Genomic DNA, 23356 nt, shown 5'->3' with positions numbered 1-23356 from the left:
GCGCTACAAGGTTTCTACATGTACCTCACATATAACCCCAAGCAGTCACCCAACTGATGACCCTGACCCAGATTTGAACCATGTTATTAAAACTCAATAGTTATGTTTATCGCAAAATAAACTAAATGGATGGCACTTCACAATTTTTGTTGTTACTGTAAGCAATATTCATAATTGCCGGAATGGCTTGTTTTTACTTTACAAATAATAGAACACATGCAGCTATCTCCGTTAATTAATAATTGCAGTCCTAGATTCATCTTTAAAACAGTCATCAGCCCTATCCCTTACCAGAATCCACCAAAGAAGAACTTCCTACCTGGCAGCCTGATCACCGAGGGACCCGATGAAGATGGCATAGGCATTGACGTCTTCATTGGAGTTGAGGATCTCTGCAAATCGCGAAGGTCGGATGCCGTATCTGTCGAAGTTGGCATCACTGAGGAGGAGGACAAAGTGCTCGTCAGCCTCTTCCTTGCCGATGACCTCGATGGCGTTCTTGGTGGCCTCCAGCGTGTTGTCCCCGCTCAGACAGAACTGGGAGTGTGCGTGCATCAGCTGGTAGAGTAAAACAGTAAACAAGGGTCTGGCTTCAATCAAACTCATTAAAATCACATCTTAGTTCTAGCTACCGCTAAACAAAGATCTGAGGACATCCCATTACGGGTCACGTCAGACCGAACTTTGACCGACCAATATTAGTGACCAATCAGAAGGCAGCTTTCTTGTGCTTTACGGCACTAATTTCAAATTAGCGACTACACTTCGAAACATATTTTGACAAATTCTCGATTACAGATTTGAAACCTGAACAAAAGAACATTCTGGAATGGCAAAAAAGATGGTCTAGATAGTATGGATTCAGTTGTTAAACCCGTAACTATCGTTCTGAATACCGCGGGTTAAAGTTTTCGAGGTTGCATGATTAGAAATCAAGAAATCTGGTAAGCAACGCTCTTATTGGTCGGATGAAAGGTCGTTCTGAAGTGACCCGTAATGGGATGTCCTCAGATCTTTGTTTAGCGGTTGCGAGAACTGAGGTCTGATTTTAATGAGATTGGGCTTCAGTACACAACATGGGCCACACTTTTCTGGGATTAACAAGGGTCTATCTTTGTTTAAGTTCAGGGGACACTCAGTAATACATCCATGATTTTCAGAAAATCACATCAAAATAGTTGTATAGCGCCGTATACTAACCATGATTTTCAGAAAAAGATATCTGTATAGTTGTATGGCCGGCAGTACACTATACATGATTTACAGATCGAGATAGCTGTATAGCTGGTAGTATACCATCAATTATATTCAGAAAATGACGTGTGGACAGTGGTATGGCCGGCAGTATATTATTTATGATGACTTTCAGAAATAGCATCCAGATGCTGTATGTCCAAAGTATACTTACCATAATTTGGATTTTCAGAAAAAAGATATCTAGACAGTTGTATGGCCGTCAGTATACTATAAATGATTTTCAGAAATAGCATCTAGATGCAGTATGTCCAGCAGTATACTTATCATAATTTGGATTTTCAGAAAAAAGATATCTAGTCAGTTATATGGCCGTCAGTATACTATATCACACTATATTATATTTAAAATGATTTTCAGAAAATGACATCTTGATATTTGTATGTCCAATAAATACTCTAGCAATTATATTCAGAAAATGCTATCTAGATAGTTGTATGTCCAGCAGTAGGCTATTTACGATGACTTTCAGAAAAAGACATCTAGATAGTCGTATGTCTGGCAGTATACTAACAATAATCAGGATTTTCAGAGAGAGGCATCTAGATAGTCGTATGGCTGGTAGTATGAACCCACCTTCAACACTGTAAGTCTCTCTCTGTTGTTGGTGGGGGGTTTATCAGCGTTCACAAACTCGACCCTGTAATCTTCTCCTGAGTGGCCATAGATGTCATACTGGAATAGTGAGCGAGTGAGTTAGGTTTAGCGCCGCTTTTAACAGTATTCCTGTTTTATCACGGTGTGTCAGCTTCAAGTGGGAGGATAGCATACTGGAACAGGTAGCCGATACTGGCTAATATCATCTTCCCGAGGCAAGGGAGTTAACTGACTATAAAAGTCCAGTATCCACCCTTGCCGAACTAGGCTGGAATTCCTGGGCTTGATCGTAGTGCCACCAGTGGTTATTATGAGTTATGTCCTTCTAAGCCTCTCCTATTGACAAACTGATTTCATCACTTAGATTGGTTTCAAACAAAATGGTGATGCCAAGTCAAGACGATCTGATCGATAATCAAGATCTATATTGGAAAATATCTGTTGACAACGAGTTGACGGTGCACATGCTTTGCAAATCCTGCAATCGACCGAAATCTGAAGTCAACCGACAGTTTACGAACAGGATTTCGATTTCATTCCACAATTTTGATTGGACTTTGCATAGACTCGTTAGTCCAGTCAAAATGTAACTCCCAAATTCAAGCCTATTTCCGCAAGGGTGGAAACTGGACTTTATAGCCAGTTAACTCCCTTGCCTCAGGAAGATGTGAAACCAAAGTATCAAGGCAGGTATTTTCCTCACGAAACCAAACATAATTTTCTACAATGGCACCCTTGAAATATAGATCAACAGAAAGATTCAAAATACCCCTATTACTGAAGTAACAGAATGACAGATATTTTGTCCACGAGTGAAGGTGTTGTATTCTGCAGCACTGTTACAGCACAGCTAGATCTGCCCACCTTAAACTTGTCTTCATACTTCTCGAAGGCCTCCATCACCATCAGCGCAGCCTCCATCTCACGCTCCAGGCGGCCGTCGTGGCCGTTGAAGCGATACATGCTCCCAGACACATCCACCACCACACGGAGTCGCTTCGGCTTCTCTTGTGGCGTGCCCAGCTACAGTCAAAACAGTGAGTGAGTGAGTTGGTGGGTGGACGGTTGGGTGGGTGGACGGTTGGGTGGGTGGACGGTTGGGTGGGTGGACGGTTGGGTGGGTGGACGGTTGGGTGGGTGAGTGAGTGAACGGGTGATTGGGTGGGTGGGTGATTTGAGTGAGTGAGTGGGAGGGTGTGTGGTTGAGTGAGAAGGTGGGCGTGTTGTTGGGTGAGTGAGTGGTTGACTGAGTGAGTGAGTGGGAGGGTGTGTGGTTGAGTGAGAAGGTGGGCGTGTTGTTGGGTGAGTGAGTGGTTGACTGAGTGAGTGAGTTGGTGGGTGGGTGGGTGAGTGAGTGAGTTGGCAGGTGGGTGGTTGAGTGAGTGGGTGGGCGTGTTGTTGGGTGAGTGAGTGGTTGAGTGAGTGAGTAAGTTAAACTTCAGACCTTCTGATCTGACTTTCGATGCCTTGTCCACATGACCAGAGAGTTCACGCATAAGGATGTGATCTTTGGGATCACATTTCCCTGTTACAATAACAATGTATTTGTATTTGGTGACGTTCTGTTACATCGTCTTACCTCTGGCTCCTTCTCCCCCCTCCTCCTGTAAATGGACTTCTCCCCTGTCAACCCCTCTATCAACTTGGAATCATCCAGATCTCCATAGCTCTGGTTCTTCAGCCACTGTCGCTCCTTGCCCTTCGCCTAGCAACAAACAAACAAACACAGCCCTGGAATACACACAATAGTAACAAAGCCATGGGTATTTTCAACATCCACAGTCAGACAGCGAGACAAATAAAGAGTAATGTATTCAGGTGCAGCAGAAATACTGCTGCATTAGTCTTGTAAAACACATTTCTTTGAATTTCTAAGCACTATTAAGAAATATTTTTTTCAACTCCAATTTCATTTGCTGCACCAGATTCCAACATTTAGCACTACCCATGCTATTGATAGATCTAGCGTACGAGACCTGCAGAGAGAACCTACCTGTGGTGACCTGTGTACTTTATTACAAAACGGGTTGTAACAGACCTGGGCCTATAGAGTCACCACAGTTAGGTCCTCTCTGCAAACTTCCAGTAACACAGAAACATATAAGAGGCGAGGCAGGATTCAAACCATAGATGTCTGAGTGTGATAAGGGACACAACTCTCAACACTGAATTACAGCATACAGCTGGAATATTGCTGGAACATTGATGAAATATTGCTGGAATATTAATGGAATATTAATGGAATATTGTCGGAACATTGACTAATATTGCTGGAATATTGTCGAAATATTGTTGGAATATTAATGGAATATTGTCAGAATATTGCTGGAATATTGCTGGAATATTGCTGGAATATTGTTGGAATACTGTTGGAATATTGCTGGAATATTATTGGAATATTGCTGGAATATTGTTGGTTTATTGTTGGAATATTGCTGGAATATTGTTGTATATTGTTGGAATATTGTTGGAATATTGTTGGAATATTGCTGGAATATTGTTGGAATACTGCTGGAATATTGCTGGAATACTATGGGAACATTGCTGGAAAATATTGCCGGAATATTGTCGAAATATTGTTGGAATATTGCGGGAACATTGCTGGAATATTGTCGGAATATTGTTTGAAAATTGCTGAAATATTACTGGAATATTGCCAGAACATTGCTGGAATATTGCTGGAATGTTGCTGGAAAATATTACTGGAATATTGCCAGAACATTGCGGGAATATTGCTGGAATATTGCTGGAAAATATTGCTGGAACATTGCCAGAACATTGCTGGCAAATATTGCTGGAATATTGTCGGAATATTGTTTGAATATTGCTTGAATATTGCTGGAAAATATTGCTGGAAAATATTGCTGGAATATTGTTGGAATATTGCTGGAATATTGCTGGACCATTGCAGAGCAAAACAAACAAACAAACAAACAACACAAACAACCTCCTCCACAACTGCAAACATCAGGTCAACATGTCTCCTCACCTGCAAACTCTCCAGGATGACGCGGAGGGACTGGACTTGTCGTTTCACACTGTTGGAGAACTTGTCGTACGTTTCTCCGTCATATTCACTCATCTGAATCTCTCGTAACCTAGCAACACAAATGGACATCACATTTTTAAACTCTGATTTTTTTATCTTACATTGCTCTCACAAGATATATATCGTTTGTGAGATCAAACAATATATAAAGGGGAAGATATGATTTTCCTCATCACCAATTGGTCAAATGACATAAGTGTCTCCATGAGCTACAAATATTTTAACATATGTATTGTATTCTACGATTCTATCTTAGACAGCCTTTTACTTGAAAGAGTGAAAAATACACAATCCATTGACACGAGGTGAGGTGAAATGCAATATCAAGATCGCATTTAAAGATGCACGTTCAAGATGTGAGTGTGTGGGCTTGGCAGGGTAATAACAAGTACCATCTTTTAACGTCTTTTGGTACGACACGCCTGGGGATCACACCAACGACCTTCCACTTGCTGGGCACAGATTCTATGCACTAGACAATCCTTTACACCATGGAGACAGTCAGGGGATCAAAGGTCAGGGTATCAAACCACAGACCTGCCGTACTCTGGGCATAGATTCTATGCACCAGACCACAGCGGCGGTCAGGGGATCGCAAGTGACTTAGTTCACTATGTGAGGTATGTGGGGTGGATGATAAAAAACCTCTAACTCCTCTATGCAGCTTAGGTTGTATAATCCCTAGGGAGTTGAGAATGAAAATTGGAATGCATATGGATCCACTGAACGGGAACAAATAAACTGCATTTCAGCAGATATAATGTATAACATAATCATAACTCATGATGAAAGAGCAGGGTGCTTTACAAGCTCACGTTTATCCCTATGTAGATAATTTCACAATACGATTGTGATAAAATAAGTCATTGTTTGTGTTATATTTTATCACCAAGATCTATCAAATTCTCCATCACAAGCCAAAACAAGTGTTTGTTTGTTTGTTTGTTGTTTAACGCCGCACTCAGCAATATTCCAGCTATATGACGGCGGTCTGTAAAATAATCGAGTCTGGACCAGACAATCCAGTGATTGATATCATGAACATCGATCCACGCAATTGGGATCGATGACATGTGTCAACCAAGTCAGCGAGCCTGACCACCCGATCCCATTAGTCGCCTTTTACGACAAGCATAGTCGCCTTTTACGGCAAGCATGGGTTACTGAAGACCTATTCTACCCCAGAATCTTCACGGGTCACAAGCATCTGAAGCTGGTCCCTATTCTAGCTCTGATTCCCCACAGTGGTCCATTGTAAATATACTTCCGAAAACGCAAGAAGAACAATTTATCAATTATACTTGATACAGACAATTGGTTGTTGGTTGGTTTGTTGTTTAACGCCGCACTCAGCAATATTTCAGCTATATGACAGCAGTCTGTAAATAATCGAGTCTGGACCAGACAATCCAGTGATTGACATCATGAGCATCAATCCATGCAATTGGAATACAAAGACATGCATCAAACAAGTCAGCGAGCCTGACCACCCGATCCCATTGGACGCCTCTTATGACAAGTATTGTCGCAAGAATAGGTTGCTGAAGACCTTTCCTACCCCGGATCTTCACGGGTTGATCTGACTTTAATGATATTGGTTTGATGAGGAGGACAACCCAAGGTGATGCTGGTCTTATTAAGAGACAACGGTCAACCCCCGAGTGAGGGCATGACGCTGACAAACCAAGAGTATTACCGTATTCGACGTAATAAGCATCCCGCTCTAATAAGCGCCAACGGCGATATTTGCTAATATATTGGCTAGTGAACAATTCCAATTTGCACGCCTCCCGATTGATCAATGTACACAAGACTTATATTTTCGTGTATAATACACGCTTGTGTGTTATATGCACCCTTAATTGTGGGCAATTAAATTCTGGAAACATACATCGGTCGTATATAAACATTTAAGACTGTCAGCATAAACCACGAAATTTATCTTTCAACTCTGTTTTTTTTCACTAAAATAATATTCTAATAAGAGCCCCCTATTTCTAATTTTGAGAGCACCCTGGGTGTTATTACGTCAAAAACGGTAATCAGGGCAAAGCTTCCAACTCACAATTATAGCATCCTGGTCAGGCGGACAAGGGGCACAACACTGCCCAGCTTGAACTCCTGAACACATTTAGAACAAAATCAGTATGTGTAAGTTCCTACCTTTCTTTGAAGGCTTTCTCTTTCATCTGCTTGGCAGCTTCTCTTACCTACAGTAGGAACACATGGTGTGAAACACGGCACAAAGTGATGTCTTATTTCTGTCCATTGTAATCAACCAATCCACTGAGTCAGCTTCTATGACAAGCATCTTGAAGCTGGTTGTTCGTTTGTTGTTTAACGCTGCACTCAGCAATATTCCAGCTATAGGACGGCGGTCTGTAAATAATCGAGTCTGGACCAGACAATCCAGTGATTGTCATCATGAGCATCGATCCACGCAATTGGGATTAATGACATGCATCAACCAAGTCAGCGAGCCTGACGACCCGATCCCGTTAGTCGCCTCTTACGACAAGCATAGTCACCTTTTATGGCAAGTATGGGTTGCTGCAGACCTATTCTACCCCGGAATCTTCACAGGTCACAAGCATCTGAAGCTCTGATTCCCCACAGTGGTCCATTGTAAATATACTTCCGAAAACACAAGAAGAACAATTTATCAATCATACTGGATACAGACAATGCCATAGTTCGGCATGCAAAATTATCTAGGGGCCATGTTCCCTATTACAATGTCTGTGTTGAAGTAATTGGCAAAAGAAATTTGTTAACATGAAAAGTGGCACAAAATTTTCGACATGACTTCAAATCACACACCCCTCCCTACACAATTTGGTTGATCCCTTACCCCCTCTACCCTTCTTCCCCTGAGTGATGACAGGTCCCTTCATATAGGTTAATCATCCTCAGGGAGCTGAGAATGAAGACCGGGTGCATACTGATCCACCCAACTGACCCCAACATACTAACCCCCGCCAAATTGAACCCACCCAACTGACCCCACGCAGCTGACCCCATCCAGCTGACCCCAACCCAACTGACCCCCACCCAACTGACCCCACCCAGCTGACCCCAACCCAGCTGACTCCGCCCAACTGACTCCCACCTAACTGACCCCCACCCAATTGACCCCACCCCAACTGACCCCACCCATCTGACCCCAAACCCAACTGACCCCACCCAGCTGATCCCACCCAACTGACCCCACCTGGCTGACCCCAACCCAGCTGACTCCACCCAACTGACTCCCACCCCAACTCCCTAATAATAGATCTGATGTGAAACAAGGAGTGTGGCGAGATATACTAACTGCCTCCGGAACAGCATCCTTCTCCCACTGGGGCACCTGCTGCACATCGTGTCCCGCGTCCAGACGGTATGGACCACCGAAACCACCCAGACCCGCTGTGCCACTGCCACCTAGGAGAAAAGGTACAGATAATCAACCTGAGGATTGTAAGAATACACAGGAAATACCAAATTAAACCCCCTTTTCATGAAAATGTACTTACCGACCCCGCCTGCCCAAGTGTTGCCTCCGACATGGGGCTGGTTATCTGGGTCAATCTTGCCGTGCTTGGGGTCAATGTCCTCGTGGTCGCGCCCACTCTCTTTCTCTACTGTCAACTGCAGTGAAAGGAAAGGTCAGTAAGTACATTGTGATGATATTACAAAGATCCATTAATAAGGTCGGTGAGTGACTCATCATCATCATCATCATCTGGGGGGCACTGGTTGCCCAGTCGTCTAAGGCGCCACGATTCACTGTGAAGAGTTGCGTCCCTTGGGCATGCCAGAAACCTATGATTGTGGGTTCAAATCCCAGTTCGCCCCGATTATGTTTCTAGGTTTGTCAGCACCATACCCGTGCTCGTGGGTTTCACCGAAGTGGTAAACGTCTGAGACCTGCATCACTTCGGGCTTTCCTTCCACATTAAGCCGACACGCTGTGATATAACTGGAATACTGTTAAAAGCGGCGTTAAACCCAACTCACTCACTCACTCACTCACACTCATCAACATCTGTGAAGTCTTGAAGCCTAGAGTGAGTATGGTGTTATGCTATGCTTCACAATATTCAAGCAATGTCATGGTTGACACCACAGATGGGCTTCACACACTGTGACATGTGGGGAAATGAATCAGGTGTTTGATTGATTGATTGATTGATTGATTGATTGATTGATTGATTGATTGATTGATTGATTGATTGATTGATGCCACACAAAGCAATATTCCAGCTATATGACGGCGGTCTGTAAATAATCGGTGACATCATGAGCATCGATCTATGCAAATTGGTTACAAGCACAGTCGCCTCTTATGACAAGCATGGGTTGCTGAGGACCAATGCTCTCCGATCTTAAAGGATGCTCCTGGTTGTGAAGGAAGAGGTCTCAAACAACTATCTGTGCAAGACTCTCTGTGTAAAGAACAAATACGATAAATCTCTGGAACATACTTGGAGTGGCTTGTCCTCCTGATAGCCAATCATGTTCCTCCATTCTTGCAAAGATCGCTCCAGGTGCACGAGAGTAGTCTCCCATGTCCGGACACACCCACCCATGTCTACCGTCACCAGACCGTCGTTGCTCAATGGAGCCATGAACACGTTCACGTCCGCGGCGTTGAACAGCCAGGAAGCATAGGGGGAGACTCTTGTAGCTCTGGAAGGATGGCAGAGATGGGTGATGTGTGAGTGAGTTGGTGATGAGGGTTAAGGATGCTGGTCATAATTTAGAATACTTAACTTGGTCTAAGAAAGGTGTTTCTAACATCTTTAGTATTTAATCTAACTATTCAAATAAAGAAAGAAAGTAAGGCTACAACAAATACTAGTCTTGGTTCTCAGGCACCGCCTGCATCATCATAAAGTCTGCCGCACGATTCGTTTTTATTTTAATTTTCAAAAAAATATAAAAATCTTTAAATATTATGCATCTCAAACACACAACCCTGGCAGTTAAATGCTACAATACTGATTTCCCCAAAATTATTGTAAACAAAATTTGGTTACATACTAGGTTGAACAACCAAAAAATACCAGTGCCCCCCGTGCAATAATTTTTAAAAACATTGCCTGGTGAGCCAGTTCTATAATTTTTTCAAGCCTTAAATATAATTCAGTTTACTAAAGAGGCATATAGGGAAATCATTCACTGTGTTAACAATTTTGCATCAAAGTAGCACTGATAACATTCAGCTTTTTCAAACCATTTTTACCTAATGTGGATTAAATGTTTATCTACAATTTGGCATCAAAGTATCACTAAATGCATTCAACTTTTTCAAAAGATTTTTACCTCATGTGGACAAAATGCTTATCTATAACAAAACATCATGATATCTACATGTCAGTGAGTATATTGTTTCACAAATAAACAAATAAATACATGCTGCTAGGGACCGGCCATTTTGCAATGCGGCCACCCTTATAAAAAATGACTGGTCTCTTACATAACTGCATCTTTAAAGATCTGACTTCTATTCTATGATTCTCTGCTCCCTGCTTCAGATGGAGGTGAGGTGAAATGGGGTTTAACGTCGCGTCCAAGATTATTGCACTTATATAGCGACGTGCATGTACGTGTATGTGTGTGTGTGTGTGTGTGTCTGCTTGTACTAGTCCGATTTATAGTGGTAGCACACTTCAATACAATGCCGCAGTTTAACATGAATACCCAACTCAGACACAGTATACTGACTCCGAGCCGACCAGTCCTTGTTTTAGCCCCTTAATGCCGAGCGCCAGACAGGGTAACAACAAGTACCATCTTTTAACGTCTTTGGGTATGACGCGGTGCTTCAGATGGAACCATTATGTGGGTACTTAGTGTGTCAATGGCTAAACATAGGCTGTCTAGATACTGCCTGTACATCGACGTGTTTCCCTCAGTTTCTAATGTGCAGCAACCTTCCATTGACACATGAACACGTTTTATTTGTTTTCATTTCAAGAAGAAATACAGAGATACCCTTAGTGAAGAGTGACAGAGGATCAATGGCAGGTCGTGTTACAAGACATGGAATAGTCTGTTATTACCCAGGCACCGGTATGTATCGGAGCTTGTGATTGGCTATATCTGCCACCTCTAGGTAGCCACTCAAATCTCTCGCAGACCCGTCTGAAAACAAATACAATACAAAGCATCAGCAGACATTTAGATATTAACATGATAGCTATGCGATAAATCGAAAAGAACAATGAAGAACGAAGCATGTTTTATTTCACGATAAAACATTGTTCTATTATGACGTCATTTCTGGAGATTCGAACATGTTCTCGCAACTTGATGACGTCATTTATTGGACAAAGTTAAATTTGAGAGGAAAGTGCCTAGTGAGTTGTTCCCCATTGATGTAGCTGGGCTAGGCAGATAAAGGCAATGGCCGAATAATCACATCCCAAAGTGGGAGAGATGTGACAATCAGTATTGGGAGAAAAGGTACAGGTAATCAATGTGTAAAAGGTGAAAATATTCGGGAAATACTAAACTTATTCCCCCTGTTCATAAAATGGGCTTGTCCAAATTGTCAAGGTCAGATAGTATTCAGGGAGTCATCATTATTAAAAAAACAGGAATATATTTTTAAAGCTTGTACATTTTATTAACATCCTTAAAGAGGCTGTACATAATATTCACATCTCATATAAGAAAGAAATTAATTGTCCTTGTTCATCGTTAAATAAAACAATGCAGGGGGAAAAACCCACTTGCCCCTCATGGTTTATTCTCCCTGCAGTGTTTTAATGTACAATAATTAAATTTTCGTTGTGTTCATGGAAATTCCTGCATTCTGATTAGCTGAATTGGTCACGTGTTATTGCATTCATTTCCCAATGAATGTAAAAAATTAAGCCACGCCCACCGCTGCGCACTACTTTCATTACTGCGGAATGTCGGGGAATCCCAATATTACAGTCGAGGGAATTCCCTTTCTGCTCACGTGTATCGTCATGCACAGGACATTTAGCGACTTTCATGCATATTCATTGTCCAAACTACCCTTTGAAACCGAAGGCTGAGAATGAATGAAACAGCAAACGTGCAGGCTCGCTCGCCAGGTTTTTTTCCCGCTCGCCTCGGTTCAACTTTCATGTCTTCGCGTTTCATTTCTAACTAGCATTTCTCCAACTGTTTTACCGTAATCAGAGAAGTAATGTTTGAATCACGCAGTAAATGACCATGTTATTTGAAACAGCCGCCTTACAGTCTGACTGTTGCAAGTCTTTTCGCCTCTTGCCTTAATTGACAGGTCAAATGAACATTGTTTTAATCCCACTCTCCGTTGATTGGCTTCTGACTGTGTAGGCGTGTCAAGTTATGTGCATAAATTAAACGATCACCTGATTCATGTCACGCCACTGTATGTATTCCTACACCTGTAATGTTCATCAATGCCGTCATTTTTGTCTGTTTTGATATATACAACTGTTTGGGGTTAAACTATTGTAGATAAAACATGTTTTACGTTGTCGAATTTAATTATAAGCATTGACTGTGTATTTTTTTCGGTTCATTGAGGTATGAATCGAAAAACCGATGTGCAAACTTTTGTAAGAATCCGCTACGCGGATTCATACAGTTTGCACATCGGTTTTTCAATTCATACCTCAATGAACCGAAAAAAATACACAGTCAATCCTTAATTAAACAACGACCACTCGTCGTTTATTTCTTTAATATAAGATATTCAACTTAAATATGAGTTACTTTAAATAATTTTCCACTTTGCCTGCCTGGCGAAATTACACTGATGAAGGAAGGAAACAACTGCTTAAATCATCTTGAATAAGATTTCATGGAACTCTTCCATTTTCTTGTTTATTTGTTTGTTGTTTAACGCCACACTCCATCTATATGAGAGCGGTTTGTAAATAATCGAGTCTGGACCAGACTATCCAGTGATTGACATCATGACCATTGATCTACACAATTTGGATATGACATGCATCAAGCAAGTGAGTAAGCCTGACCACCGAATGATGTTAGGGGCTTCTTAAGACAAGCATAGTCGCCTTTAACAGCAAGCATGGGTTGCTGAAGACCTATTCTAACATCGATCTTCATGGTGTCTTTCTTTTTAAAAAAGATATATCTGACCAAATTTACTGCTTATGTTTCAGAAACTATCTGTCTTCCCTAACATGCTTAAAAGGTCTCACCTGTCTGTATCATTATTATTGTTATACAGATCAAAATAAAGAAATGCAGCAAAGATGGTTTGGATAATCGTGGCACAGTCAGGCTGGTTAGGCTCATCATCAGCTCAGGGCCCTTGTCCCATCTACACCCAGAATAGGACTTCTCCCAGGAAGCGCTGCCTAGTCAAACCCACCCAGAACTTTTCAGATAATGTGAAAACTCCCCAACACTGCAGCCTTCTGCATTAGCCAGATTGTCAGAAGGGCTGTATTCCTGGCAGCAAACCCGGGTACTCTCCCAATGTCAGTCAACAGATTGAGAGGGTTACCAAAATAGTAAGGTATTGTTATTAGTAGTAGTATCATTATCGCTATCATTATAAAGTTAGGAAAATCACCACTGACCTTTAGGGAGGATATCCTTCGCGACCTTCCAGGTGGGGAGGGCCCGGATGATCTGCCCGGACTCTGGCAGGAAGACGTTGGTGGAGGCTGGGTTGGGGGCGGTGGGTTTGGACAACAGACTCAGGAACGGGTCAGTCTTGGACTCGGAGCCGGATGTAGGGAGAGGCTCTCGTGAGATGGCGTGAACTTCTGTGGTTTCCTAGTGTGTTTAATAGATAAATATACTTATAAGACTTTTAATGCAATAAAATATATCAAAGGCACACTCGTATGAAGAAGCAAGTTTGAACATAGATCTATGTCGAACTTCTGTTCAGAAGAATCAGATATTTTGATTTGTTGTCAATTTGAAGCTCATGCATGAGAAATGCTGTGCTAAGCAAGTAACACAAGAGATGGAGAAGGGGATGTCATTTCTGAAACCAAGTCATGGTGGCAAAAGAGCCCAGGGTAGAAATAACAATGGAATGAGAATGTGGACACAGTTTATGGATAACAACTTCTTTATTTACTGTAAAGGCGATGTTTCAGTATAGATCCTAATACCGTTGTCAAGAAAGACGTTGGAATCCATAATTTGTGTCTACTTTGTCATACGTCAACTTCTAAGTAATGTCTATCAAGCAATTCATCGGTCATCTACATGGAGACGTGGCAATCAACATCAGCCTTGCTTTATGTAACTTATTCAACATAATAAGCGCCCAGGGCGCTCTCAAAATTAGAAATAGGGGGCTCTTATCAGAATATAATTTTGGTGAAAGAGTTGAAAGACTGCTGACAGCCTGAAATGCTACAAAAGAAAAGTCTAGGCATATTACACACGACACATGAATATATTTTTCCAAAATTTAATTACCCGTAATTAAGGGTGCATATAACACACGAGTGCGTATTATACACGAATAAATAAGTCTTGTGTACATTGATCAATCGGAAGGGTGCTAATTGGGATTGTTCACTAGCCAATATATTAGCACATATTGCCCTGGGCGCTTATTAGAGCGGGACGCTTATTACGTCGAATATGGCATAAGGATCCATACGGAAACAGTATACAAAGAAATTGTTATCCATGAATTGAGTCTACTTTGTCATCCGTCAACTTCTAAGTAATGCCTATTCAATGACAACACAATACGCTGGATAATCTCTCACCAGGTCGGGGAAGCCCAGCAGAACGGTGGCGTAGGTCCCGGGGGTGAGCGCGGCTCTGTTGGGGCTGGCTATCTTCTGGTCAAGGGCCTTGCTCAGCACGCTGTCACTGAGGGGGGTGGTACTGGTCAGCAGCAACTTCTGGTCAAGGTCTGACAAGGACAGGGTGGGTGAGTGCGCTGGTTTAATGAGGTAGAGCCCGCACATGGATGTATGTGTGCTTGCGGCCATATATTAGTGCAATCATCTTGAATGTGACTTTAAATCCCCTTTCATCTCACCTTTGAGTTCTCTAGTTCATTTCTTAATTATTTGCTATCACTTTCCTGACTTATTTCCATTCTTACTTATATTAAGCTCCCTTAATATGTTGTGAGTTGGGGCTTAACGCCACTTTTATCAGTATTCAAGTATATCACTGTGTGTCAGGTTAATGTTGATGGTTGGATGGTTTTTTGTTTTACGCGGCACTCAGCAATATTCCAGCTATATGACGGCGGTCTGTAAATAATCGAGTCTGGACCAGACAATCCAGTGATTGATATCATGAGCATCAATCCACGCAATTGGGATCGATGACCTGCATCCACCAAGTCAGCGAGCCTGACCACCCGATCCCGTTAGTCGCCTTTTACGACAAGCATAGTCGCCTTTTACGGCAAGCATGGGTTGCTGAAGACCTATTCTACCCCGGATCTTCACGGGTCAGCTTAATGTTGAAGGAAAGCCCAAAGTCTCAGATGTTACCACCAAGATCAAGGGTATGGTGCTGACAAACCTAGAAACATTCAGAGTGATTTTGTCTTTGTCCCATCCCTTTCCCTCCTCCCTGCTTTCTCAATCTCATTATAATCAGATCTATTACTCCGAACATTGCCTGTCTGTGTGCAGATCTGACAAACACTCCATAGGACGTCATGTCAGGTCAGCTAATCAGCTCAAGAGCTTCTGAATCCTTCATATATACTGGGATGTAAAAGCGTCAAAGTTCGCCTGACGAGATCTCTTGTTGTAAGACCTTCATGCAGAGAGGTTTGTTTGTTTTTGTTTTGCTTAATGCTGCACTCAGTAATAAGCCAGCTATATGCCGGCGGCCTGTAAATAATCATGTCTGGACGATGCAATCCTGTGATCAATATTGCGAGCACCAAATCATGCTGTCAGAGGACAAAGACGCCATCAACCTCGTCACCAAGGTAACCACCTGATCCGGTTGGTTGCCTCTTCTGACCAGCATGCCGGGACCAGGTCTAACCAGGAATACCAGGGAATGATGCAGATAGGTATCTTATTGAGTAAACAATTTGAATTGAATGAGTTTGTTTGTTTGTTTGTTTGTTTAACGCCACACTCAGCAATATTCCAGCTATACGACAGCAGTCTGTATATAATCGAGTTTGGACCAGACAATCAAGTGATTGACATCATGTGCATCGATCTACTCAATTGGGATGAAATGACATGCATCAACCAAGTCAGCGAGTCTGACCACCCAATCCCGTTAATTGCCTCTTACAACAAGTGAAGATCTGGGTTAGAATAGGTCTTCAGCAACCCATGGTGACAATGTGATACCTCTCTGTGAGACTCCGTGGTATTCTAGAACTGAATGAGATTGCCCCCTTTCTAAGTCTCCTCTCTCCCCCAGCGCATCCCGGACACAAGCTGTCTTCATCAGCATCTCACCTCCCTGCTCCTTCACAGGCTGCAGCATGAACTCGGCGGGGGCCGTCCTCTCCATCACGTACTTGCTGCAAGGGAAACGTCGCCAGCATCACCAACAGTAGAGGCAGTGCAGTGATGATACTTGTAACTCGGCAACATGCCTTTGATGTCACAACATCACAACTATAAGATTTTCAAAAACATGACATACCTGAGAATGTTATTTTAATAGATATGCTTATCAAGTTTTTGAAAACATAATAATTGAAACAGAACACACTGGGGAGCATGCACCATATACACTGGACTGTGTGACAGCCATCTGTAATACCTACCCATATACACTGGACTCTGTGACAGCTATCTGTAATACCTACTCATATACACTGGACTCTGTGACAGCCATCTGTTATACCTACCCATATACACTGGACTCTGTGACAGCTATCTGTTATACCTACCCATATACACTGGACTCTGTGACAGCCATCTGTAATACCTACTCATATACACAGAACTCTGTGACAGCCATCTGTTATACCTACTCATATACACTGGACTCTGTGACAGCTATCTGTTATACCTACTCATATACACTGGACTCTGTGACAGCTATCTGTTATACCTACCCATATACACTGGACTCTGTGACAGCTATCTGTAATACCTACTCATATACACTGGACTACAGCTGTGACAGCCATCTGTAATACCTACTCATATACACAGAACTCTGCGACAGCTATCTGTTATACCTACTCATATACACTGGACTCTGTGACAGTTATTTGTAATACCTACCCATATACACTGGACTGTGTGACAGCTATCTGTTATACCTACCCATATACACTGGACTCTGTGACAGCTATCTGTTATACCTACCCATATACACTGGACTCTGTGACAGCCATCTGTAATACCTACTCATATACACAGAACTCTGTGACAGCCATCTGTTATACCTACTCATATACACTGGACTCTGTGACAGCTATCTGTTATACCTACTCATATACACTGGACTCTGTGACAGCTATCTGTTATACCTACCCATATACACTGGACTCTGTGACAGCTATCTGTAATACCTACTCATATACACTGGACTACAGCTGTGACAGCCATCTGTAATACCTACTCATATACACAGAACTCTGCGACAGCTATCTGTTATACCTACTCATATACACTGGACTCTGTGACAGTTATTTGTAATACCTACCCATATACACTGGACTGTGTGACAGCTATCTGTTATACCTACCCATATACACTGGACTCTGTGACAAGCCATCGGTTAGAGTCTATCTGATGAATGGAGTGGATGTTGACTGGCAGTGAAACAGAGTGTGACAGCCCTTCTAATACACTTATGAAGTCCACAATGCCACTGAAATATAAGATACAAGACAATCCAGTGATAAGCATCAATTCATCAAGGCTACTTGCTTTGTGAAAAACACTTTCAGCAAGACATGTTTGTTTGCATTCAGTGAATTAAAAAAGATATCTATATATTTCATATCTATTTTCAACTTTATATTTTTAGGATCAGAAAAATCAATAACTAATAATTAAAATCTATAATCTGCCTAAAATGCCTAAAATACTGACCTTATATGCGCAGTGACAAGAAAAACAAATAAACAATAACGGATTCAGAGTTTTGCTAATTGAGTTAGTGTCAGACGACCCATATGCCAGTTGTTGGCAAATAATCCACACCAACTGTATCCTTCCCTGGGAGCCTTCATTGGGCGACAATACATAAATAATTATATCATCTTCCACTGTCTTCATGCCAGAACAACGGACCTGCAAAGATCCAGGGTAGAATAGGTCATCACAACCCATGTTGGACCCGTGAAGATTCCGGGGTAGAACAGGTCTTCAGCAACCCATGCTTGCTGTAAAAGGCGACTAACAGGATCGGGTGGTCAGGCTCGCTGACTTGGTTGATGCATGTCATCCTATCCCAACTGTGTGGATCGATGCTCATGATGTCAATAACTGGATCATCTGGTCCAGACTCGATTATTTACAGACCGCCATCAGTTAGCTGGAATATTGCTGAGTGCGGCATTTAACAACAAACAAACATGAAAGAACTTATGTCTGGATCAGTCATTTTCGCACAAATGCATTCAAAATAGGATGTTCAGAATGGCGATAAGCTACTGATCGATTAACACTGGAGATCATGATGGATATATAGTATATATTTTTCAATGGCACTTTTAGCACTCCCGTAGGAAGTTCCTGCCTTTGGGGCACTGAGAAGGAGTTTCAGTTGGTTGGCTGGTTTGTTGTTTAACTCCGCACTCAGCAATATTCCAGCTATATGACGGCGGTCTGTAATAATCGAGCCTGGACCAGACAATCCAGTGATTAATATCACAAGCATCAATCCACGCAATTGGTATCTATGACATGCATCAACCAAGTCAGCGAGTCTGACCATCCGATCCCGTTAGTCGCCTTTTACAAGCATAGTCGCCTTTTACGTCAAGCATTTTCAGAAACTGTATCAGTCCTGGTTATCGAACCAAGAGCGTGCAGGTCTTCTCTGTGTCTCCTCGACATGTTAATCACACGGGAAGGCATCATCATGTGTTTAGAAGACAGCTAGTGATGCACACAGAGAGTCTTACCCATTCTGTTTGTAGAACACAGCAGTGTTGTAGCCGTCAGGGGCAAACGATGGACACAGGCGAAATGGATTCTGGAGGAAAGAGTTAGCAAGTTAGAAACTAAGTAAAATAGGCAATAATGAAGGAAACACTAGAAAGGTATCTTCTGATGCATGTTCTAATGTCTATCTTGGTAAATCAACATATCTATCTAGGATCAATGAGTCTTTAAAAAGTGCATACTTCACATTCAGAACTTGCATTAAGTTTACTGACAAGTCTAACCTGAATTTTGAAAACGCAAATAAAAGGAAAATAAATGTTGTTAAAACTTACAATTTAATATATTCTTTACGGAAACAAATCGCAATTTAAATTTGAGTTTATACTTCTGCTTGTTAACAATTGTAAAAAGAAAATCTGTAGCCGGAGAGCCTTCACTCGGTGATTATAAATTTCAGTTTTAATGATGTACAAAAATGCCAAAGTTCACAAGAGCGACAAGAGAAGTATAGTTCACGTTATTACAGTTAGTCACATGCAGTTGCATTTCCTGCAAAGGATAGGGTTTTCCTCACAACTATTAGATATGTTGGCAGTGAAGAGAATTTGTCTTACATTTATATTATAATTTTCAGCCTAAAATGGAATTTAAGGGTGTTATATAACAGAGGTAGGATATTTGAAGGAATTAGGTTATTACCTTAGTTTAGGTTATTACATTTAGTCTGGGGAAGATTTACATGGACACATACTGGTAAGTGCATAACTGCTTCATGTTGAATACGTACCACAACTTTCGGTGTTGATGTCGGGAAACGTCTTTTCTCCGGGGGTGTTTCAGGAAGCGCATTACTAATCAACCTCGTCACCTCGCCATTCTCAATGTTCACCGACAGAACCACATTAGTCTGAAACACAACAGTCCAGTTATTTACAGCCGGGACACCAGACAAGGGCTTCATACATTGTACAGGTGTGGAGAATCGTCCATGAATCTGTACTATGAGCAATGCTTCAACTAAATCTAGACTGGAATGGGTTCAAGACATGTCCCACCTATAGTTTACAAACATTTGTTTGTTTGTTGTTTATCGCTGCAGTCAACAATATTCTAGCTTCATGACAGTGGTCTGTAAATAATCGAGTCTGGACCAGACAATCCAGTGATGGATATTGTGAGCAACAATCCACATCATCCGGGTAGGACGACACCTAATTGAGTCTGGACCAAACACTCCAGTGATGGATATTGTGAGCAACGATCCACATCTAGGACGACACCAATCATCCAAGCCACAGTGCCCGACCACCCGTCATTCTTATGACAGCATAGGTTGCTGGGGACCTTGTCTGGCCTATAATCCATATAGGGATTTCAGACGTTCCACCACTTTGACAGCAATGAGCATACACTCACCTACGCCATCTCTACATTCCTTCAAAATATTATCTACACCCAAATGTCCATAAGTTTAATATTATTTTATCTACAACCAACACAAAGATGATTATTAATATCGCTTAATATCTCTATCACAGTAAAGAAGAGAGAACACGTATTTTATCATTGTGACTGTTGCCATAAATATGCCATACATTTTGTACAAAGGGCCTGTGGCCTGTACTGTACTGAATAAAGGATTTGAAGAGTTGTGAACATGAAACACGCACCACTTCTTCGTGCAGGAGGACAGAGTCGTCTAAGGGAGCTGAGAGTGCCTGTATCTTCACGCGGGGCTTGTAGGAGCCGGACGTGGAGGGGAAGACATCGTAGAGATCCACAAAGTTGCAGGACTTGGTCTTGGTGTTCATGGCGTACAGACCGATAGGGTTGGCTGTGGCCACGTAGATCATGTCCGTCTTGTTCTGGCTCGGACTCCGGTGTGACGCTGAGATGAAAATGAAATGAAAGCAATATTTGTTGTTTGTTTGTTTGTTTAATGCCACACTCCAACTATATGACGGCGGTCTGTAAATAATCGAGTCTGGACCAGACAATTCAGTTATTGACATCATGAGCATCGACCCACACCATTGGGATCGATGACATGTATCAACCAAGTCAGCGACCACCCGATCCCGTTAGTCGCCTTTTACGACAAGCATAGTCACCTTTTACGGCAAGTATGGGTTGCTGAAGACCTATTCTACCCCGGATCTTCACAGACCCTCAAGTTACAACATGAAATAGCCCCGTATCCTCTGATCATGGGTTTCACCGAAGTGTTAAACGCCTGAGACCTGCATCATTCGGGCTTTCCTCCCACATTAGGCTGACATTAATTGTAACCGGAATACTGTTAAAAGCAGCGCTAAACCCAACTCACTCACTCACTCTTTTGGGATACAGTGCCTCGGGTGACTTGGCCACCAGTGACCAACCAACTTGAAATATCATTTATGATTATGAAATTTTTTGGCACTCAGATTAAACTATAAATAACTGCAGCAACTCTGTAGCAAAGATACTGTCACATTCGTGTCGTATTTACCTTTGCTGACGGCAACATCACAAATAATGTTCATCTCTTCCATAGGCAACTGCCAGTACGCCTCCTGTTCAGTGAACATGGACGATCGGGCTTCCGTTCTGTCGAGAGGCTTGGTCTCCAGATACATGCCAACAGGACCCTGACAGATAAACATAGGTTCTCAGAGAGGTTCCTCATCTAGGAACAATCGTAACTGCCTTTTCTTAACATAGAATTGCGATGATCATAGCGCTAAGACAATCATAGCTCCCTCATCTTAACATAGATTTATGATGATCATAGTACTAAGACGATCGTAACTCCCTGATCTTAACACAGACTTACGATGATCGTAGCACTAAGATGACCATAACTGCCTTATCTTAACATAAACTTACGCTGATCACAGCGCTAAGATGATCGGAACTCCCTGATCTTAACACAGACTTACACTGATCGTAGCACTAAGACGATCGTAACAACCTTATCTTAACATAGACTTGCGCTGATCACAGCGCTAAGATGATCGTAACTCCCTGATCTTAACATAGACTTACGCTGATCGTAGCGCTAAGACGATCGTAACTCCCTGATCTTAACATAGACTTACGCTGATCGTAGCAAAAAGACGATGATCGCCATTGTTGGGGGCTCTAACAACAACGAGGTACCTGGGGCCAACAGGGAGACTGTCTATGCAATAATGAAACCACTCAACCACTCTCCTTGCTTTAGATATGGATAGTATATTGATACAATATAAAAAATAATTTTAAAAAATGATACATTCGTTTTTAAGTAGGATATTGTTTTCTCAATCATGTTCTTAAAGTTTTGATTTCAGTGACAAACTATATGTGAAGTCTGCGGTATTTTCTCACTCTCTGTTTACCTTGACTCCGATCTGTGAGGTGTCTACTGGCAGACTCATGAGTGACGTCTTCTGTCTCATCCCCTGACTCGACGTCTTCCACTGACCGATCACCTCGAAGTTCGGCAGCGGAAACCTGCAAGAAGACCACACAACATCACAGACTGGGGAATGGTCATTACTTCTGAGAGGGGTCAGTGAGTGTGTGAGTGAGTGAGTGAGTGAGTATACTCCAGCAATGTCACAGCGGCAGACACCAGAAATGGGCTTCACACATTGGGAATCGAACCCGTGTCTTCAGCTTGACGAGCAAACATTTTAAGCACGAGGCTACCCCACCAACCCTGAGTGACATTGATTTTTCAACCATGAGTGAGCAAAATACCTGCCTTGATACTTTCCTTCCTGAGGCAGGGGCGGTCGGGTAGCCTAGTGGTTAAAGCGTTCGCTCGTCACGCCGAAGACCCGGGTTCGGTTCCCGACATGGGTACAATGTGTGAAGCCCATTTCTGGTGTCCCCCGCCGTGATATTGCTGGAATATTGCTAAAAGCGGCGTAAAACCATACTCACTCACTCACTCTTCCTGAGGCAAGGGAGTTAACTGACTATAGATTCCAGTTTCCACCCTTGCCGAACTAGGCTACAATTCCGGAGTTACATTTTGGCTGGACGAACGAGTCTATGCATAGTCCAATCAAAATCACGTAACGAGGACATCCACATTATAAACAACATGGATTTCAACATGCAGATTTCGGTCTGCTGTAGAATTTGCAAAGCATGTGTACTGCCTCCTGGGCGTCGAAAGATATTTTGGAAATCTTTCCATGTTTTTAATCAAGGTGCTCACATGATTTGATGCACATCGCGAGGTAGGACCCGTTTTATTGAAATCTAGATTTTGATTATTGATCAGATCGCCTTGACTGAGCTTAGCTAATTTGTTTGAAACAAATGCAAGTGACATGAGAGATGGAATCCAATTGGTCACTAGTAGGGACATGGAAGGGACATCCCTCGTAATAGCCACTGGTGGCGCTACGATCGAGCCCAGGAATTCCAGCCTAGTTCGGCAAGGGTGGAAACTGGACTTTTATAGTCA

General features: G+C 42.3%; 1 protein-coding gene across 1 annotated transcript in view; it reads right to left on the bottom strand.

Moving 5' to 3' along the window:
• Nucleotides 1-23356, bottom strand: part of LOC139448618 (von Willebrand factor A domain-containing protein 8-like) — a 69102-nt gene that overhangs the window by 3261 nt on the left and 42485 nt on the right. Inside the window, exons 25-43 of the mRNA XM_071230182.1 lie at nucleotides 22275-22389; nucleotides 21404-21542; nucleotides 20583-20800; nucleotides 19700-19819; nucleotides 18930-19000; nucleotides 17543-17668; nucleotides 16297-16361; nucleotides 14614-14762; nucleotides 13456-13654; nucleotides 10948-11029; nucleotides 9367-9571; nucleotides 8416-8530; nucleotides 8214-8323; nucleotides 7064-7110; nucleotides 4841-4949; nucleotides 3431-3556; nucleotides 2716-2874; nucleotides 1831-1929; nucleotides 320-558 (exon numbers count right to left, since the gene is read on the bottom strand). Coding sequence (XP_071086283.1) covers nucleotides 320-558; nucleotides 1831-1929; nucleotides 2716-2874; nucleotides 3431-3556; nucleotides 4841-4949; nucleotides 7064-7110; nucleotides 8214-8323; nucleotides 8416-8530; nucleotides 9367-9571; nucleotides 10948-11029; nucleotides 13456-13654; nucleotides 14614-14762; nucleotides 16297-16361; nucleotides 17543-17668; nucleotides 18930-19000; nucleotides 19700-19819; nucleotides 20583-20800; nucleotides 21404-21542; nucleotides 22275-22389 — 2493 coding nt within the window. The remainder of the gene's footprint in view (nucleotides 1-319; nucleotides 559-1830; nucleotides 1930-2715; nucleotides 2875-3430; nucleotides 3557-4840; nucleotides 4950-7063; nucleotides 7111-8213; nucleotides 8324-8415; nucleotides 8531-9366; nucleotides 9572-10947; nucleotides 11030-13455; nucleotides 13655-14613; nucleotides 14763-16296; nucleotides 16362-17542; nucleotides 17669-18929; nucleotides 19001-19699; nucleotides 19820-20582; nucleotides 20801-21403; nucleotides 21543-22274; nucleotides 22390-23356) is intronic.

This window comes from Haliotis cracherodii, unplaced genomic scaffold, assembly GCF_022045235.1.
Source record: "Haliotis cracherodii isolate W230 unplaced genomic scaffold, xgHalCrac1.p SCAF_7, whole genome shotgun sequence".
NCBI lineage: Eukaryota > Metazoa > Mollusca > Gastropoda > Lepetellida > Haliotidae > Haliotis > Haliotis cracherodii.
The sequence above is the reverse complement of the archived record's forward strand: the minus strand, read 5'-3'. Positions and strand labels throughout refer to the sequence as shown.